General features: G+C 49.4%; 1 protein-coding gene across 8 annotated transcripts in view; it reads right to left on the bottom strand.

Moving 5' to 3' along the window:
* Nucleotides 1–21,663, bottom strand: part of ATE1 (arginyltransferase 1) — a 154,048-nt gene that overhangs the window by 108,048 nt on the left and 24,337 nt on the right. For all 8 annotated transcript variants that reach the window (XM_073546597.1, XM_073546599.1, XM_073546605.1 and 5 more), the window contains exons 3-4: nt 15,931–15,993; nt 14,423–14,526 (exon numbers count right to left, since the gene is read on the bottom strand). In XM_073546597.1, coding sequence (XP_073402698.1) covers nt 14,423–14,526; nt 15,931–15,993 — 167 coding nt within the window. The remainder of the gene's footprint in view (nt 1–14,422; nt 14,527–15,930; nt 15,994–21,663) is intronic.

Raw genomic sequence — 21,663 nt, 5'->3', positions numbered from 1 at the left:
TAGGCAGAATAATGGCTTCTGTGTTGCGGTCTAGGTCTGGATACCTGACGACATCATGTAGAATAATGGCTTCATGTGTAGTAAGCCGTACCACGAAGTCTGTAGTAAAGTAGAATCTGACCAGTCAATTCTTCTGACGGTAGAACAGTAGGCCTGGGATCAGAAAGAGACTAAACACTACTCTCTGTTGTGTGCTATGGTTCCAACCTCTGGACCTGCGAGCTGTGGTCAGCTTCTTTATCCACTGAGCCACAGCAGACAATTGCCAGGTAACACGGACTTCTATCCAGCTGGAAGTCCGGCCCAAACACTGCAGACGTGAAGAGATAGAAGCAGCTCATTATTCTGCTTAGAGCAGTATAAAGCCAGCGTCCGGAGGGGGCTGCAGAAAAGAAAAAAAAAAAAAAAGAGCGAGTGCCTGTGAGCAGTAGATATGGGAGCAGATGCTATGCCAGGGCTCCAGCACCTTTATGAGTGAAGCAATAGTTGAGTCTTGCTCTGCTGAAAATCAAGGTACACATCTGCAATGGCCAAAAACACCACAGCCATGTGACAAAATCAGATCTCCGAGGAAAAACGTGCGAGTGAAACCTCCTACTAGGCCAACGCCATGCGGCAAATACAAAAGACAGCAGCATGGCTCTACAAGGCTCTGTGTGCTATGACACCAGACATACTGATGGACTGCACGGCAGAAGATTACAATTACACCCGTAAATTACACGACTCTAGAGTACTATTACGTCAGTGACTGTACAGTTCTAGAGTACAATTACTTCAGAGACTGTACGGCTCCAGAAAACCATTACGTTAGTGACTGTACTGCTCCAGAGACTGTACGACTATAGCGCATTTCACATGAGACGCAATAGCTAAGATGGATTCTCTGCTCAGTTACTGGACCTGCTTAATTTTACTATGAGGGGCTTATACTCCGCATTGTACCTGATTCGGCTGAGGGGAGATAGGCAGGAAAGAGCTGGTCCTGTCAGGTGAAGGCACTAACCGGGTCCCACGCTGGGAGAATACGACCGCTTTGGTGGATGCCGAGGACGACCCTTCTCGCCGCAACAGAATGGGCGCGCTGAGAAAAACACCGCTCTGCACAGCCCGAAAGGGGGCAGAGCTAATCGTCAGCTCTGGGTGCAGGAAGATGGCGGTGATGCTACTTTGTCTGCGCCGCCAGAGAGGCCGGGTGGAGTGGGCGGAGCTATGAGGGGAGACGGGCGGGAAAAAAGCCCGCCCGAAGACAGAGGACGGGGGCGCGGAGCTACCGATGACTAGGCCGCAATTGAAGCCGGGGCCTAGATTAGGCTCTGGAGACTGCCAACGGAGAGGGGGGCAGCGCGGAGGCCCGGAACGCTGGTGCCATCACCTGAATCCTACCAGAAAGGTAGCCGGGTGTGGGGGTAAGCAGTGGGGCGGGAACACCGCCCTGAGGAGAGCAGGCTGCTGCCCACCATCGCCTATTCCTAACTGGGGGAAGCCTGAAGCGCACAGCGCCCGGCGAGAGATGGGAGAATTATTCGCCGACACTCGGCCGGGAAGTGAGCTCCCCACAAGTGCAGCAGGAGCAGGGTAAAGGGAGGACTAGGCCCGAATATAAGCCGGGACCTAGATTGTAAGGTGACCATGGTAGGCTGCTCCGGACCCTACACCTGACAAGGGGGTTCCCCTATAACCATTCTTCTTTACCTAACTTCTTCTGATGAAGTCGTCCTGCCGGGGCCTAGGGAACAAAAGGTACCTCTTTTCCCGGTGATGCCAGACATCCGGAAAAAACTTGTTGCAGGACGTCACGTCTCATCCACCTAACAGGCTCTGGTGGGCGCGTAGGTGGGAGACGATGGGCCAGGACCGGGTCTGGAGCACCTGAGCAAGCTTCTGTGCTAGGGGATGGGGTCCTGCCGTCCAGACCTATGAGGATACGGGGTGGCAGTACACGCCGAACTCAGTTTCTGTGTGGGAGTACAGTAGTGACCATTCACATTGTATCCCTCCGGAAAACCTGTAAAGAAACGACGCACATTGAGGTAGATGAGGGTCTAGTGAAAGACCCGTGTCCACCTCCTACTGACACAAAGCTAAACTGAACATCCTACTTCCTGTCGGTGGGGTGTACACTGCAGAGGAGGAGCTAACTTTTTCTGCAGCCTCCTAGTGGCAGCAGCATACACCCCATGGTTTTCTGTGTCCCCCAATGAAGCGATAGAGAAAAGAGCAAGGGCACATTTTATTTTGAACACGTTAACGACTTAACTTATACATCTCAGATCAGGTGCGAGAATATGGAGTGGCTCAGGAGGTGATTGAAGCAGTGATCGAAGCGATCAGACAGCTGAAATTAAGTGGTTTGCAATGGTTTGCGCGGCCCAGTGGCCCTCCCACGATGCAGAGTGCCAATAAGGGAACTAGGGAATACTAAAAGCTCAAGTTGCTGCCATCTTGGGGCTCTTACTACCCACGGCTAGGCTTCATGGAAAGTCGTTTCACATTTTCATTATATACTACAATACTAAAGCATTTCAGTGTGTAGAACAGCAAATAATCAAAGGTTCACCTTGTGGGGAGGGGGGACAAAAAAAAAAAAAAAAAAGTAAAACTTAAGTTCATACAAAAATAAATATGACATGGAAGTTTAAATCACCCTCCTTTGCCCAATCAAAAAATAAGGTGGTGGGGGGAGGAGATATTAACTCATTGTAAACATGGTAAAAATAAATAAAAACGAAAAATAGGGATTTTTGTGTACTCACCATAAAATCCTTTTCTCTGAGCCAATCATTGGGGGACACAAACAGTGGGTGTTATGCTGCTTGCCACTAGGAGGACACTAAGTAAACACAGAAAAAAGTTACCTCCTCCCCTGCAGTATACACCCTCACGCTGGCTGGGAATTCCCCAGTTTGGTGAAAAAAGCAGTAGCATTAAACGAATGACAATAATCATAACTGTCAACCTAAAAATGCTACAGGGTGGGTGCTGTGTCCCCCAATGATTGGCTCGGAGAAAAGGATTTTACGGTGAGTACACAAAAATACCTATTTCTCCTACGCCTCATTGGGGGACACAAACAGTGGGACGTCCTAAAGCAGTCCCTGGGTGGGGAGCATACAACTGCTAATACCCCATGTACCACTGGCTTAACACTGTGGTACTGCCGATTGTGGGATGCGTCTGGCAAGAGCTGCATCCGCAGAGGTCTGAGCATGAATTTGGTAATGTTTTGAAAAGGTATGCAGGCTGGACCAAGTTGCAGCCTTGCAGACAGGCCTGAGAATGAATTTGGTAATGTTTTGTAAAGGTATGCAGGCTGGACTAAGCCGCAACGTTGAAGACCTGTTCTGTCGACGCCTGGTGCGGAATGGCCCAAGAGGCACCCACTTAGCGTATAGAATACGCCTGAATCCCTGCTGGGACAGGTGTGTCCCGGACACAGTAGAATTCCTGAATAGCCAAGCAAGTCCACCTGGCTTTCGTGGTTTTTGAAGCGGCTAGACGCTTCCTATGCCCCTGTGGAAGCATGAACAAGGCATCTGACTTGTGGAAGGGAGCCGTCCGCGAGATGTACCGTCTCAAAGTCCTGATAACATCGAGGGTGTGGAAGGCTCTCTCAATGCAATGGACTGGAGCCGGACAGAAGGAAGGCCAAACAATTTCTTAATTGAGATGAAAAGACGACCCGACTATGGGCAGGAAAGACAGTGACATCCTGAGAGCTGCCTCGTCCTGATGAAAATTCAGGAACGGAGGATGGCAGGACAGGGTTGCAAATTCAGAATCTTGTGTAATTGACGTAATTCCGCTAGAAAGACCACCTTCCAAGAGAGAATAGCTAGTGGTACGTCCTGCAGTAGTTTGAAAAGAGCCTCCAGTAAGGCTCAGAGAACCAAGTTAAAGTCCCATGATTCCAATGGCCCTTAAAATATAGAGCCGCCACCAGGGAGACTCTCTGAATGAATGTCTTCATCTGAAGTCCAGTGGCAATTTTGCATTGGAATAGCACTGACAAGGCTGAAATCTGGCCCGAGTGAGCTAAGCGCGAGACCTGACGTTAATCTGGATTGTAGGAATTCCAATACGGAAAGAATAGAAAACACCAGTGGGGATCGACCATGGTCCTTGCAACACAAGAAGAAGGTTCTCCAGGTGATGTGATAAGTGCGCATGGACACGGTCTTCCTAACATTAATCATGGTGGAGAAAACATCGGGAGAAAAACAGCCTGTGCTAAAAACCAGGATTCAACGGACACGTCGTCAAAGACAGGGTCCCAGAGTTCTGGTGGTAAATCGGGCCCTGTGAGAGTAGATCCATCTGGAATTCGCCAGGGAACGCCGGTGACTAGGTGTACTAGTTCTGCATACCATGGCGGGCGCGACCAATCTGGCGCGACAAGGATCACTGGTATTCCCTCTGCTCTAATTTTCTTGATGACCCTCGGGAGCAAGGGAAAGAGTGCACGGGAGCCAGAACTGGTGCCACGGCAGAACTAGGGTGTCCACTTGGATGGCGCATGAATCGTGCGAGTGGGTAATGAATCGAGGAACCCTGTTTAGTCTTTAGGCCATATGATCCACATCCCGAGTCGCCCAGCGATGGCAGATCTGCTGAAAAAAACTTCCGGATGAAGAGACCACTCTCCTGAGGCAAGGCCTTGGCGACTGAGAGAAAAACCACCGCCCAATTGTCCACACCCAGGGTGTGGATTGCTGAGATGGGCGAATGGTTGGTCTCGGTCCAATGGAGGATGTGACTCACTTCGTGCATGTCCATCCTGCTCCGAGTAACCCCCTGACGGTTGATATATGCCACAGCCGTGGCATTGTCGGATTGGATCCTGATGAGGTGACCTGCGAGGAGATGGTGGAAACTCAGTTAAGCTAATTTGATCGCTCGAATGTCCAAGATGTTGATGGGGAGACGTGACTCTCGAATTAACCAACGACCCTGTGCCGTGTGATGACGAAGAAAAAACCAGCTTAGGAGACTGGCGTCGATGGTCACCACCGACCATCGTACTGGGAGAAAGAACTTCCCTTAACTCAAGGAGGCTTTCAGTGTCACCCGCTTGGGGGCTCGTCTGACCCGCAGGGACAGAAGGAACCGGCGGTCCAGGGAGAACGGGTTCTTGTCCCAAGTTAACAGCAATGCCTGTTGTAAAGGGGCAGAAATGGAACAATGCGAACGGGACCGCTCCCATCGCTGCCACCATGTTTCCGAGAACTATCATGCTGAAAACGTATGGAGTGAGAAACCGGTCGGGAAAGAGTCCGCGCTGCCTGTTGTAAGGCTCGGGCCTTTTCTGGGGTGAGAATTACCAACCCGCGGGAAGAGTCCAAGATCAATTCCAAAAAGGGAGATCTGCTGGACCGGTGTTGGGGAAGACTTTTCGAAGTTTATCTAACAACCCAGGCGAGAAAGTGTATTTACTGTGATATCCACGGATTTATCGCAGGCTGGAAGGGATGGACCCTTGATCAGCAGGTTGTCCAGATACGGCAGTACCACCACTCCCCGGGTGTGGAGAATGGCCATGACAGCCGCCATGTCCTTGGTATAGACCCTGGGGCGGTGGCGAGACCGAAGGGCAAGACAACGAACGAGAAGTGTTCTTCTCGAATTGCTAATTATGCAAATTGTCTCTTCAGAGAGGAAGAGGACGAGAACTCTAGTGCCACCTATTGGAGGTAGCAATCCTAAAAGTCAATGTTGACCCTTCAACGAGCAAAACGCAGGAACTGCTGGATGATATGGACTCTCCCTTTTGCATGGAGGCGACACCGATCGGAGGAATTCCATTCGAAATCGCCGTACTTTCACAAACTAATTTAACAGCTTGAGGTCCAGTATGGACCGCATCGTTCCTTCCTTCTTTGGAACCACAAAGAAAGGTTTGAATAAAAAAACACTGAATCATTCGTCTTGAGAGACCGGAAGGATGACTCCATCCCTTTGCGGCGCATGAACAGCCCGAAGGAAGGCTGTGACTGAATGACAGAAGACGGCTGCCTACTTTGTCGGTGTCTGCCGGATACCACAACAAGTCATTGAGTAGAGGATCTATGGGATCTGCTTCTTGAGATCCAGATGCTGTCGGCCTGGGTTTCCAAGAGCAGTTAGGTCTGTGAGAGACCTGGGGACCTCCGTCTCCACACGGGGACTGATCCGGAAGAGAAGGTTGTGGAGGACCAGTTGGAGCCGTTGCAAAAAAGGTCGAAAAACGAGTCGGCTGTTGATTCCGAAAAACGGCCGGGCAGCCCCTTGTTGGGGAAGAAACCTACTCTTCCCCCTCCTTGTTGGGGAAGAAACCTACTCTTCCCCCCCAGAAGTGCCAGAAACAAGCTGGTCAAGTTTCTTGTCCAAACAGGCGGCCAGTTTGATACGGCAGAGAAGTCTCTGGAGGTGGAATCTGCCTGCCAGTTGCGTACCCATAGGGCTCATGGAGATTGCATAGCAGTTGCCCTAGCAGCGCAATTAGCGGCATCTAAAGAAGCGTCTACTGTAAAATCCCCTGTGTGAATTATCTGCTTGGCAACATTGGTTGTCTCCGGAGGAGGATTGCTACCTTGGAAGGCAGTAATTAAGACTTCTGCCCAAGTAGCCATTGCCTTAGCCACTCAAGTCGCCGCAAAAGATGGGAAAAAAGCCGCTCTTGAAGCTCCAAAAACTGAACTGGCGAGGTAGGCAATTTGACAATCGGAGGGGTTTCTGACTGAAGAGCCCTCAGAAACGTATCGAAGTGTTTTAGGAGCAAGGCACAACACAGGAGGATCCACGGAGGGGGACTGTAACCTATCCTTCATTAGATCTGGAGTAAAGGGGTATTTAGCTTTTGCCCTGTGAACCGCTTATGTGATCGGTTCCTACTTTTCTAGACAATGTCCTTCAACTCCGGATGGCTGGCAAATACCCTGCGTACAGGTTTAGTCTTCTTAAAGGAGATAACGTGTTCCGGAGCGGGAATATTCTCGTCCAACGTCAGAAACTTGTTGACTCCCTCTGTCAGAGAATCAAGTGTTTCATGGACATTTGGGGAATTCTGAGGGACGTGTCAGACTCGAATTCAGAGAGATGTTCTCTGCGAACATTATGAGAGGGAGAGCGAGAGACAGAACTCGCCGATGCTGAATCGCGAGCGTGACTAGGGGACGCGTCATGGGTCCGCTTTCTAGAGACCTGAGGATCCCTTGAACGAGCACGGCCCCTGCTGGCGGACGGCTCCAGGCAGTCGCTAGAGCCCTCCTCGGGCGGTAAAGACACATTCTGACTTAAAGAGGATTCCCAGAGGAGTCTATAGCCTTGGTCAGTGACTCCACAGACTGTGACAAGGACGCATCCCACTCAGGGGGACTAAACACAGGGAATACCTTGCAGCGGATGGCGTTTTAGCACAAGCCAGGTCGCAATCCTTGCATAGCGGATTAGTCTGGGTACTGGGAAAGACAGTCTTGCAATAGGTACCAGCGGTAAAGAACGCAGTGTGCTTATTAGCCCCCTTTTTTGCTTCCTTAGACTGAGACATAGTGCCCGTAAAAGGGTTACAGCAGAGCCTGAGCTGCAGGGAATGTGCATCAAAGGGGTTAAGCTTTGCTCTGAGAGCAGATGCAGCTTATCTACAGTCCTGACGCTGTGTCCCTGGGAGGAATATCGGTGGCCCTGTAGCGTCACCAGGTGATGTCCATCCGTGCGCGCACCCCCGCAGACGTCACAGAGCCCGAGGAGCAGAGAAGGGAAGGACATTGCCCCCGAGACTAGCAGGGCGCCTCTCGTACAGAGCGAGAGGCGCCAAAGACGTGGGCGGCGCTTTGTAAATTGCAGCCTAGTAGGCCGAAAAAGCCGGGGACTAGATTTTTGGGCCTACCCGCGGCGAGCGCCGTGTGAAGAGGGGAGAGGGGGGCCGCGACGGGGCGCCGGTATGCCACTGCTGAGACTCGGTCAGCGCTTCTCCCAGGGACCAGGACCTGACCCCATACCTCCAATCCGGTGCTCACTCCGTCTGCGCTGTCTAGGAGCCTGCAGGTTTCATTCCCTCTCGGATCCCGAGGTAAAAAAGCTCCCGAGCGATGTAGCAGAGCTGGAGAGGTTGTTACAGGGGTATTGCTCAATCGATCCACCCTATGGGCAGAGGGACGAAGAGCTATGGGGCTGATTCAGGGCATCCGAAAGCGCTGGTCAAAACTTCTCCGTGCATTCCGTGCGCTCGCCCTCGTACCCGTGAGGGGTACCGGGACAGTAAAGGAACCAATCGCCAGAAGAATCAGCCCCAGTCATCGCAGGAAAGTGTACGGGGAGGTATACTCCGCGTGCTTGCCTGTTGGTTCGGGGGGGGGGGGAGAGCGGGCCGTAGAAAGTAACCCCCGTCATATCTCCTGCGGACAAGGATTTACGGGGGGAGGAGCATAAAAAGCCAGAGAAACACTGCAGGGCTGCTTTGGGCCCATTTGCAGCAAAGGATGAGCCGGAAGCTCCCGTGGCCCAGCTGGACCGAGAGCAGGAACGTACCTCAGAGATGTCCCAGACAAGCTCCCAGCAAAAGAAAAAACGAACTGGACAATCCGGTCACAGAAGTTCCTCCAGGACGAAGGATCCAGCACCTACGCCTTCTGCTCAGGGTAAGAGATCTTCGTGAATGTGCCCTGATGCAGTTTTTTCCTCCTATAGGGGAAGAAGTGCGCTGACAAAGCGAAAAACAGGGAGTGTGCACTTTGCAATTGCCCCTTGCCGGACACCTACCTTAAAAAACTGTGCCAGTCATGTATACGGCAGACGGTGGCGGAAGAAACCCCTGACTTTGCTTCGAGTCTAAGGGAAATTATCAGGACGGAAGTTAAAGCTCTAAAGTCTGTATCACAGGGGGAGTCATCTAAATAAAGAAAGAGCAAGATTCTCAGGGTCAGACTCCTCAGCTGACCCTAGAGGGAAGGAAGATTCCTCAGAGCCCTCGACCTCCTCGTCTGCATCCTCTTCAGAGGAGGACGCCAGTCGTTTCTGCTTGGGTCTAGAACAAGTGGATAAATTAGTCAAGGCAGTTAGAGCCCCCATGGTGGCCCTAACAGACGCCAAACCAGAACGGTCAGCACAGGACCTAATGTTCGGCGGTTTAGACCCCAGGAAGCGCAAGTCGTTCCCGTTAAACGACAAGGTCCAAAACCTGATCAATAGGGAATGGAAGAAGCCAGAAAATAAAGGCTCCCTACCACCGGCTTTTAAACGACGATATCCCTTTGAGGACCCCTTGCTAAACAAATGGGACAAAGCCCTGAAATTGGACGCAGCAATGGCTAAAGCGTCCAAAAATCGTAGTTACTTACCGATAGTATTAAGTTACGTACCGGTAACGGTATTTTTCGGGGGCCCATGACAGCACCACGAGAGAGGGGATCCGCCCTATAGGAACAGGAAACCTACAGATACAAAAGGGCGGCACCTCTCCCACGCATCAGTTGGATTACAGAGCTTGAGAGGCTACCATGGTTAGTACACAACATATGATATATACAACCTATCTACCCTATTTAACAGAATTATTTCATACCATCTCCCACATAAGGTGATTCTATGAACAATCTTCTAAGGAGTGCACCCCTATATGTGAACAAGGGAGGGAACTAAGGGTGCTGTCATGGGCCTCCGAAAAATACCGTTACCGGTACGTAACTTAATACTTTATTCGGACTCCCATGACAGCACCACGAGAGAATTACAGAGATGTAAACTAACTTAGGGAGGGACTACAGCCTGCAGCACCCTTAGCCCGAAGGTGAGGTCTGAGGAGGCACCCATGTCTAACCGATAGTGGTTAAAAAAGGTGGAAGGAGATGACCAGGTGGCCGCCTTACATATTTGATCAATTGATACTCCAGATCTCTCCGCCCAGGATGATGCCATGGCCCGAGTGGAATGTGCCCTCAGGTTCTGTGGAGCCGGACCGCCACCTGCTGTGTAGGCAAGAGAGATAGCCTCCCTAATCCACCTTGCTAATGTGCGTTTTGATACTCTGTATCCTTTCCTGGAACCTTGGAAGGATAGGAATAATGCGTTCTCCTTCTTCCAAGGATCCGTGGCTGCTAAATATGTCAGTAAGCATCTTCTAATATCTAACGCCTGGAGTTTCTGCTCTTTAGGGTTGGTTTAGGGAGGAAGGAAGGCAGAACTATCTCCTGTGTCCTGTGGAATTGTGTTGCTACCTTGGGAAGGTATGCTGGATCTGGCCTTAGGATTACTCTATCCTGTAAGAACTCTGTGTAAGGAGGCAATCTGGAAAGTGCCTGTATATCGCTCACCCAACGCGCGGATGTTATTGCTACCAGGAATGCTGTCTTAAGAGATATAATCTTTAGTGAGGCGGAATCTAAAGGTTCAAACGGACTTTCTGTCATGGCTGTAAGGACTAAGTTTAAGTCCCACGGTACGCATCTGTCTTTGTGTATAGGTCTCGATCTGGCCGCTGCTCTGATGAACCTTGCTACCCAATAATCTTTTGCAATATCAGCTGCAAACAGGGCCCCTAAGGCTGAAACTTGTACTTTTAGCGTACTTGTGGAGAGACCCAATTCGAAACCTTTCTGGAGATATTCCAGAATATGTTTCGTGGGAATTCCATCTCTGATGTCAAAGTGAAAGGTGGACAGGAAGCGTTTCCAGGTCCTAGCATAAATATTAGTGGTGGTTAATTTTCTGCTTCTTAGGAGGGTGTCAATTAAGTTCTTGGAGAACCCTCTATTTTTTAATAGTGACCTTTCAAATACCACGCCGTCAAATGAAGTCCCGCTACTTGTGGGTGGCTGACTGGCCCCTGGTAGAGGAGATCCGGAAGGTTTGGCAGTACCCAGGGATCGCCTACCGACATGGTCCTCAACCACGCGAACCAGGTCCTCCTGGGCCAAAAGGGGGCAATCAGTATGACTCTTGCCTGATCCTCTCTGATCTTCCTGACTACCAGAGGAAGAAGATTCAATGGTGGGAAGGCGTATGCCAGAGAAAAGTCCCATCTTATCAGTAGGGCATCCACCGCCAGGGGATTTTCCCTGGGGTTCAGAGAGCAGAACAATCTTTCTTTTCTGTTTTTTCTGGTGGCAAAGAGGTCTACCTCTGGCTGGCCCCATCTGCGGACAATCTGGCGGTAAATATCTTTGTTCAAAGCCCATTCTCCTTGTCTTAGAGCCTTGCGGCTTAAAAAGTCTGCTCTTACATTGTCCTTTCCGCTGATGTGGAGCGCGGTCAAAGATAGACAATTTCTCTCTGCTATCTGGAGGAGCCGTTCTGTTATCTGCATCAGAGCACTGGAGCGGGTTCCACCTTGGTGGTTGACATATGCTACCGCTACCTGGTTGTCCGAGTGTATCCTCACATGATGGCCCTGCAGGTAGATAATGAGTTTCTTGACTGCCCGCTCTATCGCCAATAGTTCTCTCTGGTTGGATGAGATTTCAGAATTAGAATCCCACTGGCCCTGTACCACTATGTCCCCCATATGGGCTCCCCAACCGAAGGAACTTGCGTCTGTGGTTATAATACGGGTTATCTGTGTTATCCAGGGCACCCCTGACGCTAGGTTCTCGCTCTCAAGCCACCATCTCAGTGATGTAACAGTTGAGGGGCTTAGACACATCCGACCTTGTAAGGAGCCTCCAAGGGCCCTGCTATTAATCAAGACGTCGTTTTGAAGGGTTCTGGTATGGAACTGTGCCCACCTTACTGCTGGGATGCATGAAGTTAGAGAACGTAACAGGGACATGGCCTGTCTGAGGGTCATAGATGGATTATCCATTGCCCGAAGAACCTGCTCCTGTATCTTTTGTAATTTATCTAGTGGTAGCAGGCACTGCTGAGTGTCTGAATTTAGTATCAACCCTAAAAATTTCTGTATTTTTAAGGGCTGGAGTCGGGATTTCTCGTAGTTTAAAATCCATCCCAGGTTTTCTAACCTGGATCTAGCGTTTTCTATCTGGGATTTACAATGACCCACCGATTTTCCTACAATCAAGAAATCGTCTAAATATGGAATGATTAAGACGTCAACCTCTCGTAAGTGAGCCATAACTTCGGCCACTAACTTTGTAAAAACCCTGGGTGCTGCTGAGAGACCAAAGGGAAGGGCTCTATACTGAAAATGACGTACTGTGCCCTCTACTGAAACTGCCACCCTCAGGAACTGCTGGAAGTCTGTATGGATAGGTACATGATAGTACGCGTCTTTCAAATCTATGACTGCCATAAAACAACCTTTAAACAATATTTTTATTGTTGTATTAATGGACTCCATTTTGAATTTATGATTAATCAAAAACTCGTTAAGGGAACGAAGGTTTATAATTGTTCTGAATGTGTTATCAGGTTTCTGGATTAGAAACAGGGGAGAGTAAAACCCTCTTCCCCTTTCAGCCTCTGGAACCTCTACCAGAACATTTTTCTGACATAGGCTCAAGACTTCCGCTTCTAAAGCCGCTTGTTCGAGATGAGAAGATCTTAAGGGGGTCAGTTTAAAGGTGTCCCGCGGGATCTGGGTAAATTCCAACGTAAGCCCGGTGGATATTACCTTACGCGCCCAGTCACTATTCGTAATCTGTGACCATGCCGGGAAGAAGGATGACAGTCTACCCCCTACGGGAACCGCTAGTCATTGATTTGGTTTCTTTTGATCTCTCGACGAGTGTGTAAACATATAGCCCGTACCTCGTCTCCTTCTGTCTTCCCATCTGGGTCGATCTCTAACAGGCGAAGAGTTGCGCCTTCTCCCCTGGCCAAATCTCCTTCTACCAAATGGGCGACGGTAGGACGCTGATGAAAGGTTTGGGAACCTTTTCTTGTCGTCCCCCGCCTTTTCAAGCAGCTCGTCTAGGACAGTTCCAAACAAATATTCCCCCTCACATGGAATCGCACAGAGCTTTGCTCTGGACTGGATGTCTCCCTGCCAGCACTTTAGCCACAGGGCTCTGCGAGCTGCGTTAGAGAGACCTGCTGCTCTGGCGGCCATTCTCACTGCATCCTCATGAACCTCCTACCTGAACCTCCTACCTGTACCTTGCGGCTCCCGGTGGCCGCCGCCACCCCCTCCGGCCTGCCCCGACCCCTGTACCTTTTGCGGTCCCGGTGGCCGCTGCCATCCTCCGCAGGCCGCTCAGGGTCAGGCGCTTGGCGGGGGGCTCTCCTTGAATCCCACGTCGACTGTCAGGTACGTGCTGTAGGTTCCCCGTCAGGGACAGGAAATCAACTGATGTGGGAGAGAGGTACCGCCTTTTTCATCTGTAGGTTTCCTGTCCCTGAGGGCGGATCCCTCTCTCCGTGGTGCCGTCATGGGGGAAAGAGAAAAATCCGCTATTCCCTTTGACGACATGGCTTCCTTAAAAGACCCACTAGATAAAAAGGCAGACTCCTACCTGAAAGGGACATGGGAAATGTCAGCTGGCGCCCTGAGGCCGGCAGTAGCGGCTACCTGTACAGCCAGATCTATGATGGTCTGGCTGGACCAGCTGGAGTCACAATTAGAGGACACAGCCTCGAGGGAATCTATCTTTAAGACCCTACCTACCATCCGTCAGTTACCGACCCCTGGAAAAAAGATAATGCCTTGTTTTTCTCTTATCAGGGCACTAGAAAGGGCCTTAGGGCTTCAAAAAGCTCGCTAGCGAGGTGGATTAGGTAGGCCATTTCATTAGCATACACCTCAAAGGGCAAACCGGCTCCAGGCAAGCTGAGGGCGCATTCCACCAGTGCCATGGCAACCTCGTGGGCAGAGAGATCACAAGTCTCGATCGACCAAATATGTAAGGCAGCTACTTGGTCCTCTCCAAGCACCTTTTACAATAATTATAGACTAGACCTGGGTGCTTCCTCAGACCTCTCCTTTGGTGTCAGGGTTCTGCAGGCTGTAATCCCTCCCTAAAGTAATTATTACTCTCTGCAATTCTCTCAGGTGGTGCTGTCATGGACGACCGAATAAAGTCGTAGTTACTCACCGGTTAACGGTATTTTTCGGAGTCCATGACAGCACCCGTATATTCCCTCCCTTTAGTTTAAATTTGGGTGTGCACTTCTTCCTCTTATATGTACACTGGTAATGAGTAGTTGTGTAAAGTATTGTACATAAATTATGCTATTAACCTTGGTGGTCCTCTTGTGCTCTGTAAACCAACTGATGCGTGGGAGAGGTGCCACCCTAATGTATCTGTAGGATTTCCTGTTCCTGAAGGGCAGATCCCCTCTCTCAGGTGGTGCTGTCATTGAAAAATACCGTTAACCGGTGAGTGTCTACGACTTTTTCCTCCATTTTTTATCCAGTTTACACAGGACGATGTGCCATTGAGAATGAGGATTTTTTTTTTATTTATTTTTGCACTGCGCAAAAGAGGATTTCATGTGTGATCTCAAAAGGTAGGATGACTTTTTTTCGTCTGTCATTTTATTTCTGTACCCTTACCATCGCTAGTAGTATGGGTCACTTCTCCATCTTGAAGAAACCTTTGAACTTTTTTGAGGACTTTCTTGTGGGATTTGTTAGGTTGGTAATTCACTGCAGATAATCTAAGAACAAAAACAAATTAAAAAAGTCATTGGCACGAACATTCACAGAGTCAAATGTGAGACATTGAATAACTATTACAAAAGAAGCTAAACTGGAATTATTGCAACTGTCCCTTTGAAATATAGAGGGGGCATCCCATGAAAGACATCAGTGATAATCAGGAAAAATGGGGGCTACCCAATCACTAGATCAGGGGGTCCCATGAGCAAGTTCCAAGAATGAAAAGGAGTGTGAGTGAAGCAATGGTCACCCGCAAAGACGCAACATGGAGCAGCAGAGCGCATGTATGGACACCACCCCTCTAATCAAACTCCTCCTCACTGTGATAGTGCCGTGAGGAGGCTCAGGACCCCCCGTTCTAATTATCGAAGGGGTCTCAGCAATCAGACACTTATGTACTAAGGTGACAAGTGTACTTTGTGGAACAACCCCTTTAAAAGTGATTTCTCTGCTGATGTTCTTCTCTACAATGTGCAGCCTCGCATTAGCTCTTTATATAGATTGTTATTGTAAAAAGGTTTTCCAACTTTATAAAAACTTTCATAAAACAGCTGTAAACACTGTACGAAAAAAAACAAAATATTACTTAAAAAAAAAGCAAACATTCAGCCTTTCTTTCCCTGCTAGATCCAAGGCAGGCACTCTGGTGGTCCTCATGGTCTTTGGTAACAAGTGGCGAGCGTGACCTCAATAGACGCAGCAGTAAGATGCCATAGTACTGGCATTACCACTCAGCAATGGCAGTCATCATACCGGAGGCACGGGACATTTGGCCATTGATGGCCTTGGGTGGTCACATGCTGACTTGCTTGTAAACAAAGACCATGAGGACCACCAAATTATCAGCACTAGATCTGCAGGTGAATGAAAAGGCAAGTTTGGGGCTTTTTGCTTTGTTTTTTTTTTTTTTCTTGGGGGGGGGTAGCAGGCATTTCAATTTGCAGACCTCTGACAGCCCAGCTGTCTTCATACAATCTATGGAACCACAAATAACTCCCTTGCGGGGTCTAAAACCATTGAGCTTAAAGGGATTGTCCAGGTTTGGTATGAAAATTCGCAGACTTGAGAATTCTCAAAGTGCTCACAGCGTGCACCGTCTGAACTCTCCACTGCCAGCGGCAAGACCAGGCGGTCAAGTGACTACAAGCATGCGTGTTGCATACTTCCGGCCACTAGACTTGTCTCACCTCGTTCAATTCACACGTACTGAACAAGACCGCACACGTCTAGTTGGCATGTGGCTGGGAGTATGTGTATCGCACACTTGTGGTCATTTGACGGTAAGATGGGGCGCCGGCACCAGAGAATCCTGCCAGCTGCGATATGTGCAATGTGAGTGTTCATAAGTCTGCAGTCACATAGCGGGATTGTAGACTTTTGTGCCTTTCACCAACCACTCTTACCTTATGGTGTACTGTGGGCAGCAGGTCTGGCTCATCAGAGGCTTGTACGCATACTTCCCACTCCTACAAACAGAAGAAACAGTTTAGGAACAAATACGGAAATCACTTCTGCTATCCTGTGAAACAAGACAAAACTGAAGTAATTGTCAACAGGGAAAAGTGTGCGGACAGGGATCTCATTGTGCGCAGACACAGATCCCATCATGCAGCGCTATCTATATATACAGTTAGGTCCATATATATATTTGGAGAGAGACAACATCTAATTTTTGTTCTAGACATTACCACAATGAATTTTAAACAAAACAATTCAGATGCAGTTGAAGTTCAGACTTTCAGCTTTCATTTGAGGGTATCCACATTAACATTGGATGAAGAGTTTAGGAGTTTCAGCTCCTTATCATGTGCCACCCTGTTTTTAAAGGGACCAAAAGTAATTGGACAATTGACTCCAAGGCTATTTCATGGACAGGTCTGGGCAATCCCTTCGTTATGTCATTCTCAATTAAGCAGATAAAAGGCCTGGAGTTGATTTGAGGTGTGGTGCTTGCATTTGGAAGGTTTTGCTGTGAAGGAAACATGTGGTCAAAGGAGCTCTCCATGCAGGTGAAACAAGCCATCCTTAAGCTGCAAAAACAGAAAAAACCCATTCGAGAAATTGCTACAACATTAGGAGTGGCAAAATCTACAGTTTGGTACATCCTCAGAAAGAAAGAAAGCACTGGTGAATTCATCAATGCAAAAAGACCTGGGTGCCCACGGAAGACAACAGTGATGGATGATCGCAGAATAATCTCCATGGAGAAGAGAGACCACTTCACAACAGCCAACCAAGTGAACAAGACTCTCCAGGAGGTAGGCGTATCAATATCCAAATCTACCATAAAGAGAAGACTGCATGAAAGTAAATACAGAGGGTTCACTGCACGGTGCAAGCCACTCATAAGCATCAAGAATCAAAAGGCTAGACTGGACTTTGCTAAAAAAACATCCAGAACTTTGCTGGCTTTTTTAGAAGAACATTCTTTGGACAGATGAAACCAAGATCAACCTCTACCAGAATGATGGAAAGAGAAAAGTATGGCGAAGGCGTGGTACAGCTCATGATCCAAAGCATACCACATAATACATTTTATTTCTAGAGTGCCGACATATTCCGCAGCACTTTATATTTCAGAGGGGATTTGTACAGACAATAGACATTACAGCATAACAATAATCACATAGATCATAACAGATACCAAGAGGAATGAGGGCCCTGCTCACAAGCTTACAGTCTATGAGGGAAGAGGTAGACACGAAAGGTGGGGGGTAACAATTGCTCTGATTGTATGGACCAGCCATTATGTTAAGTGCGTAAGAGTACGGATGCAGAGGGCTAATGGATGCAAAAGCATGTGGGAACATGATGTGGGGAACCTGGTTATGGTAAAACTTTTGGCTGTACCACACAGGGATAGATTATGTTAATGTGTTGACTCGGTAGGCCAGTCTGAATAAATGAGTTTTCAGGGCACGCTTAAAATTGTGGGGATTGGGGACTAATCGTATTGACCTGGGAAGTGCATTCCAAAGAATTGGCGCAGCACGTGTAAAGTCTTGGAGACTGGAGTGGGAGGTTCTGATTATTGTGGATGCTAACCTCAGGTCATCAGCAGAACGGCGGGCGCGGGCAGGATGGTATACTGAAACAAGGGAGGAGATGTAGGGTGGTGCTGAGCCATGGAGAGCTTTGTGGGTGAGGGTAATAAGTTTGTACAGGATTCTGGAGTGGATTGGTAGCCTGTGTAATGACTGGCACAAGGTAGAGGCGTCGGTGTAACGATTGGTGAGGAATATGATCCTGGCAGCAGCATTCAAGACAGATTGGAGGGGGGAGAGTTTGGTAAGAGGGAGACTGATTAGAAGAGAGTTACAATAGTCGAGACGAGAACGAATAAGAGAAACAGTAAGAGTTTTTGCGGGGTCAAAGGTAAGAAAAGGTCGAATTCTAGAAATGTTTTTGAGGTGCAGATAAGAGTGAGCCAGTGATCGTATGTGGGGGACAAAGGAAAGCTCGGAGTCAAGTATGACCTCAAGACAGCGGGTATGTTGCTGGGGAGTAATAGTGGAACCACACACGGAAATGGCAATGTCGGGTATAGGTACATTAGTAGCGGGAGGTAACACAAGGAGTTCAGTCTTTGACAGGTTCAGTTTCAGATAGAGTGAGGACATGATGTTAGACACAGCGTTTAGACAATCGCCGGTGTTTTCTAGAAAGGTAGGAGTGATGTCAGGAGAAGAAGTGTATAATTAGGTGTCATCAGCATAGAGATGGTATTGGAAACCAAATCTACTGATTGTTTGTGTGATGTACAATGTCTGCAAGATATGTTTTCTGTTGCAATGTGCTAACAAATTCTCCATTTTCTTTGAGAAGCTGCCTGCCAGTGTCTCAGTTACATTGCACACTACAGCAGCTTCCCTTCCCCCGAGTGCAATAAACCAATTTCCTGTCACCCCATTTGGCTTCTCTCAGCCTCAGCTGAAAGAGGGAAAAAAAAGTGCGGGAAAGGAAAACTCTTTGTTTGAAATAAAGGTTAGAAGTAACCCTTTAAGAGCCTGCCCTGCGAAAACCGTACCAAGTAGAGATATGGAAATCATATTTTTGTAACCTGAGCGGTCCCAGCTTCGATACCGCGTATCTTTCGAAGTTCTACCCTGTCCAGAACATGAGATAGGATTTCCGCCCAAATGGACGGTCATATCGCATAGATGTTTGATGTTTTCTTGATAGGCTCATTACGCTGGGAAACATGATACCACTGATGAGTCCATACCAGCTTCTCCCATAAAATTATAGCTATTCTAAGTTTTGTAGTCAAAACATAACTTGGATAAGAGAGGTGGGATCAACCCAGAATGCACCTCTCTGTGATGTCACATAGGAAAGTCTATAAGGCATTCCCTGGCAGAACCAGCTCAGAACAGCTGCAGAGTCCAGGCTGACAAGAACTCAGATGAGTGGAGACGCGCAGCTCCGCCTCCACCCCCCGTAAAGCCACATGGGATGCCTAACAACAATATGGAACTGTGAGTGTAATCTCTTTGTTTTCTCCACTTTTATTTTATACCTGTACTGTACATATTTTATGTCTCAATTTTATAGCAACTTTTATCTGTAATCACTGTCCTCTTTCGGAAAATAAATGAAATAATTATTTAGATCTGTCTCCATGCTCTAAGAATCGAACTATACGCCTTTGTTAGATAATCGCTACTAATTGAAGGGGTTTGCCACGGACCCTCTTAATTTAACACTGTGAATTAAGTAACCGTGACTGGTGGCAGCGCGTTGTGCACGGCTATTGCGGCTTGCTGGCAGTCCAGAAGGGTCTTATATTGCTGAATAAGGGTCTGCGGCCACAGCATTGATAATTCCCTTACTGCAGAAGCCTAATTGCCGGTTCACAACAGGCAGCCCGTCCGGCGACCAATTATCCTAGGTGCAGTTCCCTGACTGACCTGAGGGTAAGGGGGGCGCCGGAGAGCTGCGAGTTCCAAAGTGGAACTAAGAAAGTGGGATATACATAAATCCCCGCAGTACTTGGAAGATTGATAGCAGTGGTGGGGCATCCAAATTAAATTCCCCCTGCGGCAAATTGTAGAGCGAGATTAGCTTGCTGGATATTTTTGGTCACATGGTGCCAGTGGTGGGATAACTAAGATAAGCCCCAATGGTGCCTGTGATAGCTGTGTGCCGGCAGTGTGTCTCGTCCCTCCGTCCACTGATACACCAGTGTCAGTGGTGAGACTGTGACATAGTGGTGACACAGGGTCCGCTGTCCGTCGCGTTTTGGTGGCAGCGGGACCCCCGTTAGTCGCCTCCGTAAGTGGACGAACGGCCGTGGGCTGTTCGTCACATATTGGTGGCAGAGCGGTGGGATAATCCTAGAGCATTAGTGATTTGGTTTGAGCAATCATTCCTCTCACTAAAAACCTGCACGGTTCCTGTGGGAATCCTGCATCATAGGTTTTGGAGAACAGACTCAGTGGTTACTAGTCCTGAGACAGTGTGTACTTGCAAGTATCCCCCTCCCGTTTCTTCGTTTTTCTTTTTCTATCTTTTATTTGGCAACCATGGCGGCAAAAGGAGAACCTTGGTACAACCGGCAGACAAAGGAAGTTCTTGCTGGGTTATGCACGTACAAAGGCCTTGACGCCACGAACAAAAACAGAGCTCAAATGATCGCGGCTCTAGTGCAGCTGGACAACGACCAGAATCCAGCGAGCGCAGAAGTTGGCCCAAGTGGCAATGGGGCTGCAGCAGAGGCTCCACTCATGAGCGCGGGCCCCACATTCAATCAGAGCACGCTGGACCCCTACCTGCAAGTGGCCTTGGACGCACTCCCTGCCGAAGACCGTGATGGACGTCTGGCGCTGATCCAGCAAGCTCGAGAGAGAGCAGAGCAGCGAGCCGAGCGGGAGGCTGAGAGAGCCGAACGTGAGAGTCAAGCCCAGGCTGAGAGAGCTGAGCGCCAAGCAGAAGCTCAGAGGGCACATGAGCTGGAGATGCTCCGACAAGGGGGGCATGCCCCCACAGCCCGAAGCGGTGAGCCCAGCAGCGTCCAGACTCCTAAACCCCGGCTAGAGCATTTTCCCATGATGGAAAAAGACGGGGACTTGGACACGTTCCTGCGAGCCTTTGAGAAAGCCTGCAGACAGTACCAGCTGCCTAGAGACCAATGGGCAAGGTACTTGACCCCAGGGCTAAAAGGCAAAGCCCTGGAGGCATTTGCTTCTCTTCCGCCAGAAGCCGATGACTATGACGCCATCAAGCAGGCGCTGATCGCCAAATACCGGCTGACACCTGAGGTATACCGAAAGAAGTTCCGGCACCTCCAACGTGGCCCACATGATAGCTACAGTGATGTGGTGCAAGGACTCAGGACCCACTTTGACCAGTGGATCCATGGTCTGTCCGTTGAAACCTTTGAGCAGCTACGGGACCTGATGATCAAAGACCAGTTCCTGCATCTCTGCCCAGCTGAGGTCCGACAGTCCATCCTGGACCGCGAACCAACGAACGCGGACAAAGCGGCGCAGATCGCCGACAACTACAAGGCCAACCGGAAGCCCGAGACGCGGAGGCCAGTCGCCACCAGCTGGAAAGGGGGTAAGCCAGCAACCAACCCCAATGCCCCAGCTAGCCGTCCCTCCGGAGGCCCTGTTCCTGTTGCCAACAACAGGCCGGCTACTGACAGTCGCCTGTGTCACCACTGCCAGCGGCCTGGTCACTTCTTTTACGCCTGTCCGAACAGGCCGAAGAACCCCCCAGCCAAGACCCCCGGGCCCAACGCCTCTGTTCTTTTGGTGGGAGGTGTGGTTGGGAGGGCTGACGACAACGTTCAACCTGTTCAGGTGGGGGCCCGTCTTGCTACAGGCCTCAAGGACACCGGGGCTGAACGAACCCTCATCCGTCCTGGACTGGCGGCCCCTGAAGAGTTTGTTGAGGGGAAAACCCTAACTGACACCGGGATTGGAGGCACCCGTTGTCCCTTGCCAGTGGCACGAGTTTATCTTGACTGGGGTGCCGGGAGCGGGTTGAGGGAGGTGGGAGTGTCTGAAAACCTGCCCACTGATGTTTTATTGGGGACTGACTTGGGGCGGATGGTTGCATACTACGTCCCTGACACCCTTCCCCAAACTGATAAGGGTAACGTTAACCCTGATGATGAAGAGTTTGTTGAG

This window comes from Dendrobates tinctorius, unplaced genomic scaffold, assembly GCF_039654945.1.
Source record: "Dendrobates tinctorius isolate UK_male_01 unplaced genomic scaffold, ASM3965494v1 ptg000149l, whole genome shotgun sequence".
Classification (NCBI taxonomy): Eukaryota; Metazoa; Chordata; class Amphibia; order Anura; family Dendrobatidae; genus Dendrobates; species Dendrobates tinctorius.
This window is presented reverse-complemented; position numbering and strand designations above follow the sequence as displayed.